At 34.8% G+C, this 12399-nt stretch overlaps 1 protein-coding gene across 2 annotated transcripts in view; it reads left to right on the top strand.

Annotated features, from left to right (window-relative positions):
- LOC136857134 (M-phase inducer phosphatase) overlaps nt 1-11071 on the top strand; it is a 441034-nt gene extending 429963 nt beyond the window's left edge. For both annotated transcript variants that reach the window (XM_067135542.2, XM_067135543.2), the window contains 2 exons: nt 2519-2698; nt 7530-11071. In XM_067135542.2, coding sequence (XP_066991643.2) covers nt 2519-2698; nt 7530-7797 — 448 coding nt within the window. In that variant the 3' untranslated portion in view covers nt 7798-11071. The remainder of the gene's footprint in view (nt 1-2518; nt 2699-7529) is intronic.
- Nucleotides 11072-12399: the final 1328 nt, after the last annotated feature.

The following is a 12399-nucleotide window of genomic DNA, read 5'->3' as shown; positions in this document are numbered from 1 at the left end:
GAGAGGCTTCAGGAAGAGTTTATCCTGTGCTCAGCAAATCCTCGACCTCAAAACCATACTAACCTACTCCAAGATTAGAAGCCTCAAGGTGGTAGTCACCTTTGTTAGTTTTTGGAAGGCCTATGACTATGGACAGACAAACTGTGCTAAAAGTATTGAAGAACCAGGGTTAGACAACAGAACCCGAAGATTCATTCTACAAACCCTGACCGATTCACACTCCTCTAAGGTTAAATTTAGAGAGGAAACCTTTCAAGATCAAAACAGAGATCAGGCAAGGTGACAGGCTTTCTCCACTCCTCTTCAACTGCATCCTTCAAAATGTTGTGAGAGAATGATGCAAGGAATTGGTCAGTTTGGCTGTGTAGAGTGGGTTCTGTCTGGGTCGCAAGAGAGAAGGACCAACAGTGGACTGTCTTGCCTTTGCAGATGACATGGCATTGATGCTGAATCTCTGGAAATAGTGGTGATCCAGGTCAATTGTCTCAGAAGATAAATGGCCAAAGTGGGATGATGGAGCTTTTACAAATATTTTCTTAACAGGAAATCATGTATGAATAATCTCTGCTATGCAATGAAGTCCACGTGCTAGACATGTTACATGAATTAAATTAGGTAAAATACCTCTTAACATTGTTCCAGATTTAATCATGTAACTAGCTGCGTCCACTACCATGAGGAGAACATTGTTGTATCTAATACCATCAGGCACAACATTTTCATTGAATCAATGACAAACTGTGTTACTGTTATGTTGTTAATGACCTCTAACTGTCCCACATTAAGAAGATATGTGGTAGTAAGCTATTCTTTACTAATGGCTCCAACTGCTATATTCATTACAAAACGGCCTTCAGAGTCCATTGTTTCATCAACACTAAACCAAGTGTATTGCTTTCTTAAAGACTTCTGAATACTGGTCATTACTTTTTCGTAACACTGGCTGATGCAAGTTTTGTGTGAAGTGCTTTCATCTGCAATATGTTCATAGGTGTACTTATGAAGGAAATTTCTGGGCGTTGGATTGTTGAGCTTAAACAGAGCAATATCTGCTGCTAGAAAGACCCGACAGAGGTCTGAGGAAAACTGTGTTAGCCGACTCCTGAAACACTCCATAAGCTGTTTTTGCGTAGCAGAATAGCAGAACCTTAATTAAGGTCACGGCCACTTCCTTCCCACTCATAAGCCTCTCCTATCCCATCGTCGCCATAAGACCTATCATTGTCGATTCGACATAAAACAAATTGTAAGAAAAGATTTTATAGCTCTATGTTTTTATCTGGAGGAAAGGCAAACAGCAGTTGTGGTTCTTAGAATAGCTGTGGGATACATTCTTATAAAGAAGAGAAACTCGCAATAAACCATCATTGACATGGGGGAAAATATTAATTTATCTTCAATATAATTTTTGCAATGTATTTACTGCCATAACGTCATTTGCAGAGATTATATTACATTTACGTCAACTGAATAAAAGTGATAGCAATGCAACAGAAATTCATATCTTATTACATGAAACCATATTAGAAATTCCATAATAATATGTGAAAATCGTCATAAATCGATCATTGCTGACATTGTTGACTGTTGACTTACAGGTTACCATATGGTGATAAGCATAAAAGCTGCCTACATCCTTGAGATATTTCTCCTGCAGTTACACTATGTGGATATTAAACAACAGTGTACACACACTTAACACCTAGTCGCATTTCACAACTCACACGTAACACACTCGCCACTGTTAAGATGACTGGGCTAAACAAAATAATCAATCAGGCGTTACTGAAATGGCACTACTACTATTGTGAAAGATTGATTTGCCACATGAAGCCCTTACACTGTGATTCCCAACAGTTTGGTCAACTTCCATAAAGTCATTGCTCAGCCATGGAAAAATAGCTAAATCCCTATACCAACAATGATAAATCAAATGTTTGTAGCCAAGTGCAGACATGTGAATTCTTTCATAAATAGCCATATTTCTTCAGGCATTCTGTTGTTTATTAAATTGCTAATAATATGAATGAATCCTAGTGTGTGGCTAAAAATTAAAATTTTCAAGGATTATATGGCTATGTGGTTTGGGTCATGCAGATGTCACCTTGCATTTGGGAGATAGTGGGTTCAAACCCCACTGTCGGCAGCCCTGAAGATGGTTTTCCATGGTTTCCCATTTTCACACCAGGCAAATGCTGGGGCTTTACCTCAATTAAGGCCACGGCTGCTTTCTTCCAACTCCTTGGCCTTTCCTATCCTATCGTCGCCATAAGACCTATCTGTGTCGGTGCGACGTAAAGCAACTAGCAAAAAAAAAAATTTAATTTAAAAGACGGATTGAGCAATACTGAAGTCATTTTCTTTTCTTTTTTCTAGTCTGTGTTAATTTACTTGCTCAAATCTTGGTTCATACCTTTATGTTAGCCCCTGTTTATCCTAATCTTTTGTAACACTGGTAATGGTAGTATTCTGTTGGTTGTTAGTTTGTTAGAATTGAAAAATTTGTTCTCTTTTTCAGGTATCCATATGAATACGATGGTGGACATATTAGAGGTGCAAAGAATATCTACACAAAAGAGCAGATAATGAGGGAGTTTGTAGAAGTCCAGCATTTTCATTCGAGCATGACAAAATTGGGAGGAAAACGCAATATATTAATTTTCCACTGTGAATTTTCTTCTGAAAGAGGACCATCTCTGTGAGTGTTGAAAATTTTTAGTTCCACTAAAAATATTCTTGTAGTGTTCACTGTCTATTCTTGATAACTCTTTTTAAATTATGTCTAAAGCTGTATTCCCATGTGATACAAGTGTAATTTTTGTCTTCAGAATTTTAGAGGTATTATGTAACTTTACATGACTGTTGATATCAAGATTTTAGCCATAGTATCTTCAGTTTAATGTGACGTGACTTCATGTTAGGAATCCCACGTGCGTTACCTCAGATTCCGTACACAGTTTATTGATGAGAATCCAATGACGACGTCACTTAGCTCTCGCTGACTAAGCCATTGTGTCACATACAGCTTTTTAAGGGTCGCCTTTTGTTCTGCAAAGGAGGCTATTCTGAAAGGAGCATATACTTGTTATTTTCTTTGATGTTGATCATCTCATTTTCTTTTTCTTGTGCAACTCTTCACGCCCTGGCAGGGTTGTGGGTTTGACCTGTGTTGCACATATGGACTTATTACATTTGATAAATTTCGTTCCCTATTGACGTAAACATATTACATTTGATAAATTTCGTTCCCTATTGACGTAAACATAGTTAAAAATTCTGAGCAACAATTTACGTAATATTCGCCCACCTATACAATACAATAAAATACGCACTGCTTAAATTAAATGGCTTGTAAAAACATGATGTCTGAGGGACATGTTTTGACTTCAGTTTACGATGCAAGAGGTAAGACATACCACTTTAATTTTTTAATTACAGTTTGCTTTATGTTGCACCGACACAGATAGGTCTTATGACTGCGATAGAATAGGAAAGGGCTAGGATCGGGAATGAAGCGACCATGGCCTTAATTAAGGTACAATCCCAGCATTTGCCTAGTGTGAAAATGGGAAAGCTCGGAAAATCATCTTCAGGGCTGCCGATAGTGGGGTTTGAACCCACTATCTCTCAAATGCAAGTTGACAGCTACATGACCCAAACCACGTAGCCATATAATCCTTGCTAAATCATTCAAACATTGAAACTTATCTCCATTTTAATCGGTCAGCACAAAAGTTGAAACGCATGTGGAACACTATGGTCTTCTATTTTGTTGATCATAATTGTATGTACCCGGTACAGGTTTGGACTTTGCATGTAATAAACATCATTATGGTTTCGTATTGAAAGTAATTATATTAAATTGAAAACCATAAATGTTTATTACTCGACCACCACTTTAATGTATGTATTTAATGTATTGAAAAGCTGGTCGAGAAATTAACATTTATTGTTTTTAATTTAACAGTTTGGACTGCTGCCTGCCTCTGAGCCTGGTGTCACAATGCTTTCTTAGAATTGTATTGTGGGCTCCACTGTCAAAGTCGTTTGTCCCAAAATTTCCCCGATTGCTACACACACAGCTATCTGTACGCTTCGAGAAGTAATCTTTCTAGTTTTTAGTTGATCGGTGGGATGTACATAATCACATGGCACTGCTTTCCAAAACAGTCAACACCAGATTGGGTGTTAAGAAATATATAGAAAGAATTAAAGAACTCTCCAACAATAATAAACACATCCGAATATGACGAAGTGTTGATGAAGTTTTACATTTGGGAACTGACTATCCAGGTCTAGACTGGAAGACCAAGATTGAAGAGACACAAAAATCAACAGCTCAGTGGTACTTCAAATTGAACTGTACCAAGTGAATAACAACAGAATGCCCTCACTTTCTAATAATAGGTGGAAAATTTTATACATCTGACCTGTGCTCCCTGAAGCCTGTGAAAGGAATATGTCAGTGATGAAACAAACAGTAATACGAGTTTCTGTTAAATAGGAGAAACCTGAGGGTGTGAAAAAGTACTGCTTAGAAAACATCTTAGAAGTGACCGGATACTAAACAAGAAGTTGATTACAATTGATCAAAGTGTTATCGCATTTGTGATGATGGTCAAAGTAATCCTCTTGCACATGGCCGAGCTTAACCTTAAAGTAACTGATGATCAAAGAGCGTGATCAGAAGCAATGTTTAATTACCCACTGGTGCGAAATATAAGGCTTCACCTGACATTTGTTGTAGAGAGAGAGTGATCTGCAAATAATGTGCTGATACTTTAATGGACCCATTGCAAGTGTTTTTATATTTGTTATCTGATGTTTTACACACCTTTTAATACACTCTTGTTACTGGTATTTAATAAGTCCCAGCAGAAAAGATTTTCTTATTTGTTCTCTTGTCTTTTTCATGCCTTTTAATACCCTCATCTTTAGAAACTGTAGATAGCCTATATCTTTCCCTGTAACCGTACATACACGACGTAAAATACAGGCATATCAGAAAAAAACATATCAAAATTTACATATCCCTGTTGGATAGTTCTGATTCATGTATTCAGTAATACGTTTTCTCACTTTACACATTATCTATCCTTGTCCCCTGCAGAAACATGTAAATGAGGGTTTACTGAATAAACTAACCTCTAAAATGATTCATCCACTCAGCGCCGTATTTTGAGGTGTATCACATTCTTACTTAATTTCAGTACATAACATTAACCCTTTGAGCAGTGAGTTTTTCAGTCGCTACTAACCCGCCTATAGTGAGTTTTTTTGATGGAATTTAAAAAGTGGATAAAACTATATTATTTTGTACATCATTTTCATAAATAACAACATTTAAAATGTCGCTTTCACTTCCAAGCTCATCCTGAGACTCTGCATTCGTCAATATATTTGATATCTCCTTTATGTCAAGACTCCTTCCACAACTAGTAGATGCCATTTTCATGGGCTACTTGTGAAGAAAGTAAACGACTATCGTTGCTAGGAAACAGCTCAGAATAAAAATATACCAACTCTGTTCCAAGGTCACTCATTATCTAAAGGAAAGCAGCCAAGGAAACACAAGAATAACTATATCCAATTCCCTTTTGCTGCGTGCAGTTTGCCTGTACAGATTGCGCTAAGATGTACTTCAGGTGCATGACAGATGGCAGTAGAAGTTTAGAAAAAGGAGAATAGCACTTGTTCAAAGTAAAAATAAATAGAGAACAAAGTTCCACCATGTGGCCGATAGATGCCAGCACACTTGGAGTTAATTTCAAAACCGAACGTCACTTTACGTCAGTACTGCTCTGGTACAAAGTTAAAAACGTACATACAGTATACGTCTGTACTACACTGGGCCAGGTCAACAGATGACGTAAATGTACATCCGTACTGTTCAATGGGTTAAATTAAGCAATCATTTTTTCAGCCTCTATATTTCTAAAGAGTTAACTACTACTGCCGGCCACATTATTTACGCATTTATTACAGAAACATATTCTCTTTCGTTTTCGAATTATGCGTACAGAACACTAGTCGACGAGTATTACTAATCGACTCCGACATCCCCTTTGAGTTTGAATGTCGACGAGAGAGCTCGCTAGTGCACATAACGCAAAATCTATACCGAAGATGATTGTAATATAATCGCTGGAGTGCGTAAATATTTATAACGGAAAAAAAACGCATGCTTTAATCGCTCATAATAACAAATGTACCAGTGATAGGCTTCTCGCTGTAACCAAAGGATAATGCACGGTTTAATATAGGAATTTTCAAGGGACAGAAAAAAGGTTTTGTTACAACGGTGTTCTCGTTATATGTTGTACCTGCTATAGCGGGCTTCTACTGTATATGTAATGGTAAACTATGTACTGGTAGATGATTCTCTCAAAGATTTCTGTGAACCTCATAAAGAGCATTCTAATCTACATATCTGCTGAGAAAAAAGCCAAATACTTTAAAGTGATTTTTATGAGCGTAGCTAAAAACAACAAAGCTTTTATTATATATAAATCATCATCATCTGCAGTTTCCAGCTGTTGGCCAGGTCTGCTTATCACATATAAATAAAAGTTTTAACAATTTAAACTTAAACACAAGTATTTGCTTTCCTGTGTTAATTACCTAGTGTAGTAAGTTTGAGTGTTCCAAACTTTAAGTTAAATTTATTTTACTACTGTTTAAATAAGATTTGCGATCTGTATAAATTTTGCCTAGTATACAGGATGTTCCCAAACATGTGGGAAGTAGTTGGTGGAGTGGGGGTGGATAATACATCCCAAAACAACACAATATGCCCTACAGTTGATCATCTACAAGCTAAGCCTGTTTTAGCTGTTAGCTGGAATGAGAGGATAGTACATATTTAGGTTTAGGATTAAGTTTGTAGTCAGGCGTGTCATTATGGACTTTGCAGTACTTCACCAGTGTGTGGAATAAGGTTGCTGTCACGTATGTGGAATGCTTGGATTGTTCGAACGTGTCTGACATTCAATGAAGCAACATGCATTCAAGTACTACATAGTGAGTATTTTGAGCACTTACAGTATATTAGTGTGGAGCATCCCTGTTGGTACACCAACATGGCAACAGCTATTCAGCGTTTGATGTTCCAGGTAAGGCTATTACCAATACTTCCCTTACAAAGTTGGAAATTCTGCAACACGTTAAGTCAATGGTAGGGCATATGCTCATAGTGACTTTTTGTATGGATTTGGAGTGTGCTATCAACTCCCCCACTGATTACTTCCCACGTGATTGGGGACATCCTGTATGTACGTAAACCTATTACTGTTAAAATCCATTGCTTAAAGGCATTTGTTATAAGTAACTTTTTTTTTTTTCCCAGAAAAAAAGAGAAATGTTGCATTTTGAAACGAGACCCTTAAGATAATTTCTGGTTTTGGGCCACAAAGTTTTGTTCTATCCGTTACACAATCTGTGAAGTGCAGTATTGTACTGTATTTTAGTTTTTAACTAAATTACTTCTTCACTATATGCCATTTGTATTATCTATCTACTTATAATTTCAGATCCCGTTTCCTGCGGAATTCAGATCGCAGTCAGAATAAAGAGTCTTACCCTGCGCTCAACTACCCTGAAATCTATCTGCTACATGGAGGCTACAAAGACTTTTATACCAAGTTTAAGGAGCTATGTGAACCCTGTGCTTATCTGCCCATGCTTCACCCTAAACATGAGTCCGACTTGCGACACTTTCGCTCCAAGTCTAAATCCTGGAGTGGTGACAGCAAGAGTCGACTAGCCATACGAAATAGTCTTAAGAGATTAGGTCTATAAAAATACTGCCTGTGTGTGCATAACTTAGGAAGCGAATGTAGCGTTTTTATATATACTTTTTAGGTGGGCAAGAGTAAGGTGCATTATTTATATAACATTACATATTCATCACTTTTTAAATACAGTTGTTTGAATTCAACATCTAAAAGAGATATGACAGGATATAAATTACACTTGGAAAAAAAAGAAAAACGCTGGTGACTAGGCACTGAAGTTGAATATTTCATATTATATTTCTTGCTCTACATCCATTGTCTAAAATACGTTATGTTTTTTAAATTGTTAGTTTTGCTGCCAGATAATATTTTTCCTCTTGTGAATTCTTGGGAGTAATGAACCTGTTAAGATATGAAAAAATAGATGTTTGATGATTAACATTTTTGAGTTTCATTGCCTATTACTAAATTATTCCATTCTGATCAGTGTTAGTATTTTACTTTTGTCTTATTTGAATATTTTAAACGATAGATGCTTGTCATGCAGAGAATTGGTATTGTAGTTAATGAGTGCGCAAACTTTATTTTCCTTCTCCAAATTAATACTACAGCACTTACTGTGATAGAAAAATTTTCAGTTTCAATATACTGTATTTACATGAATAATACCCGCATATTTTTTTAAAAAATGAGGTACGATATTGGGGCACAGGCTTTATTTGCGTCAATGTTGGCACTTTTTTTTCTTTTCAAAATCAGCCTTCCTAAAGTTTGGGTGCAGGGATTATTTGGTGGCGGGGTTATTCGCGTAAGTACAGTATATATTTTTAAATTTCTTTGTACACTAGTTAATGTACATAAAAAATGTGTGGTTGATAGCTTAGTACAAAGTATGAAAGAATGCATTTTATCTTCTATGAACATATTACTAACAGTTGTTCATGATTTTAGGTCAATATAACCTATTTAGTGATTTTGAATGTTTTTAAAAAGGGCTAATTGTATTGTTGTTGTAAAGCTAGCTTTGTTTGTAAAATATCATGTTTCTGGTTGGGCTTCAAGGGAGGTAAAATATGGGACAAAGATAAGTGAATTTCTTCCCTTAAATTGAGTAGCTCTGTTGTACTATTTAAGTTTTATTCAGTTTCTAGATTATTTGGGATTATCCTGTTCACAGTTTCACGATGTAAATATTTTGGTCCAATTTGCAGGATGATGATAACTTCAAGGAATATATACCATACATACTGCATTTATTTATGCATACACCTGGTTTGTTTAGTTAAAAATGGGTACTAGAATCAGGATACACTCCACTTACTCAGCCCGAGTAATTCAGATCATCATTTGACGTCTACAAAATGTTATTCACATTGATTACATCACCTGAATTGCATTGGCTGCTTTGCTTGCATCCATAAGGCCATTTCCTCTTGATGTTCACAACATTGTACAGTCCTGTTTTAAAATAGCAGTCCATGTTGGCTTCTCACTAGTGCATTTTTGCTTTGTAAATGGTTTTGTATCATTTTGTTGGCACATGACAACTCATTTTTTCTGACTTTTGCAAATGCAGCAACATTAATGTGAGCAAAAATATATAAACACCTTTTGCTTTTGTTTGGCAGAGTCAAAGCATTCTATAGTGAAATACTTTATAAATGAAAATTATACTGTATGTCTTAATTTTGATGATACAAAGGAACAAAGCAAAGAGTTAAGATACTGCCTGCTCATTTCACCTAAACTAAAAACAAAGCTTGTAACGTTAGGCTCTTACCTGTTTACGTGGAATTGTTATATTTCTAAGAGTATTATTATTATTATTATTATTATTATTATTATTATTATTATTATTATTATTATTATTATTATTATTATTATTATTATTATTATTATTATTATTTTGTAAACTAAGGTGTGGACACTACATGATAAGATGCAATAACAATACTATTACACTCTTGCTTTCCTGCTTTCTTTACATGTCAGATGACCAATAGGGTAGACTAAACGTAGAAAAGAAAGTTTACTGAGTATTAAACTTTTGTATCACACAGGATTATTTGTTCTATGGAGTTCTCTCATTCTGTATGCAGGTTTCTAGTACACGTGAGAGTTGTTTTATCCTTCCATTCAATAATGTTGCCATTTTACTGCCCAATTTTGTTTCCATTTCCTCCCTGAAGTTTCTTGTAAACAGAAATAATATTGGAAATTGTTTCTTTCTTTCAAAGTGAGCCATTTTGATAGATAGCTTTCTCATAGCCTCCTTTTTGATCATACATAGACATTGTTAATTTTTGTACATATGGAGGTATTACATCTGGAATAAAAGTGGGTCCCTACCAATAATTTTGATTTCTCTGGTCAGGAGTAGAAGAAAATTATATTAGTTATATTAGCAAAGTTGGCATCATTGTATAAGCTAGCTCTTACATCATTTGCTCATTTTAGCACAATGAATTCCAGTGGTCAGGGACAATGACTTCCACACCTGTGCATTTCAGTTCATCTATTTAATTTTCTTTCTCTTTCTTCCTTTTCCCCTCCTACCTTCCTCTCATCTACATGACCAGATCATTGTTATATTCATGTTTAATGGTTTAGAAAACATGTTTAATGAAGAAAAGTGACATTATTCAGATGTGATAATTTAGGTGGTCACCTGATAGAGATATATTATATATATATATGTGTGTGTGTGTGTGTGTATGTTGTGGTGTGTTCTTAAGTTTTGATTTACTTCATATGTGTTCATACAAGAGTAGTAAGTTGTTATTTTCATGTTACAAAGGGATGATAAGTTCCTTTAGTAGCATTTTTATGTGCAATTCTGTAAATCTTCAGATTGATAAGACAAGCCAGTGTCAGTTTTTTTTTCATAGATTTTTTTTTTTTATGAAGGTGCTATAATGTAAATTATGGCACATTTCTTACTGCCTTTTATTAAGAAGAAATATGCTAATGTTTGAAAAGCTTTCATCAGGATGATGACCAATTTAGTTTTATTTTCTATACAATAGGCAAGTGGAAAATGTAAAATTATTTGGAGCTTTCTAGAATATTTTCTATAAAATACCAGGTACTTCCTTCTTAATTGCATGTAGTGTTTCATTTGGATGACTTCTTTACTTTTTTAACCACTTGCCTTGTATTCTTAATTTTAAAATATGACTAGAGTACAAAATGAAACTCTCATTAGAGATGTATTATTTTGGTCATCATTCTATAAAAGATCACTTATTCCAAAAATTGTATGGATGATTTTTGGATTTTATTTTTTTGTTTTTTGTTTCTTTTAATTGGGTAGTGTCGAATAAATTCTACCAAACTACCATTGCCTTACTGTTTTATGTCCTATCAGTTCATAATTGCCTGTGTTCCTGTGTTTGTCCCATTTTTACAACTTTTACTCTTAAACACATAGCAGACATGACTAAGGACATGTAATCCAGGATAATATATTATGTGTATTATTGTCACTTTTCAGATTAGGAACTTATTTCATCATATCATATTGGTCCAAATGTAAGATGATGCCACATATGAGACAAAACCAAATAAAATAATAAGTGAGTTATTCCACCTTTTCAATACAAATTAAATAGTATTTATTAAATAAACATTTAATGGGACTAGTTTTGACCTATTTAAAGGTCATCTTCAGCCATATCGCTTGTAGATTAAGTATTTGAAACAGTTGTTTTAAAGAATTTCCTTTCCACTGCAATAATATACTTGTTCAACTCGCATTTTAGTAAGACAATACTTTGCATATATGCTCAATTCTACATCTCAAGATTATGAATGATTTTAAAGTGTATCTACACTTTGCAGTGATAAGAAGAATGTTATATGACTTCTCCTCTACCACAATAACACTATGCATATATGCCCATTTCCACATCTCATCAAGATTGTGAATTTTGAATTATATCTACATTCTTGAATACTATGAAGAATATTTTAAGACGACTTCTCGTATATTCTTACAGCTAAGTGAATTAATTTCTTACAACAAATGTGTTTTCAGGAAATTCTATAAACAATTTTTCATAGCGTCAAACATGTTTTAAGATCATCTTTAAAACAACTGTGTTTCAAATACAGTAGAAGTCCGCTATAGCAAGAATTCATAACAGCGAAAAATTTACTCGCTTTAGCGGACTGTCATTATATCCGATTTTTTGTAAAAGTCGGGAAAAACCCCTATTCACATTAAAATCGGTATGAAACGGCAATCAGTTTGTTCAAAACTGATGATACCCGCACTACAACATACTTGTTATTTTTCGAAATCCAATACTGCGTGAAAGTGTAAGTTTAATTTCATCCAAGACGACCCTGAATGCAATACGACCCCCACTTTATCATTCAAAAAATTTAAATCAGGCTCAAAAAGTACTTTGTAAAATCATGTGAATGTCCTTCTTGAACAGTTGCGCATTTTTAGACTATCTTTGTATTCATGCCAATGCCGAACACTGGCTTTAGTTATGCCATATTTATTTACGGCTGCACAATTACAGTATTCCTTATTTCCGCGGGTGTAAAGAGCATTAATTTAAAACTGGCATTGTATTATCAAACAGAACTCGTTGAAAATTTGCCGGCAATATTTATTCTACGCGTCTCTACAATACGATGATCAATCAGGAAAATA

This window comes from Anabrus simplex, chromosome 1 (genome assembly GCF_040414725.1).
Source record: "Anabrus simplex isolate iqAnaSimp1 chromosome 1, ASM4041472v1, whole genome shotgun sequence".
Lineage (NCBI taxonomy): Eukaryota > Metazoa > Arthropoda > Insecta > Orthoptera > Tettigoniidae > Anabrus > Anabrus simplex.
This window is presented reverse-complemented; position numbering and strand designations above follow the sequence as displayed.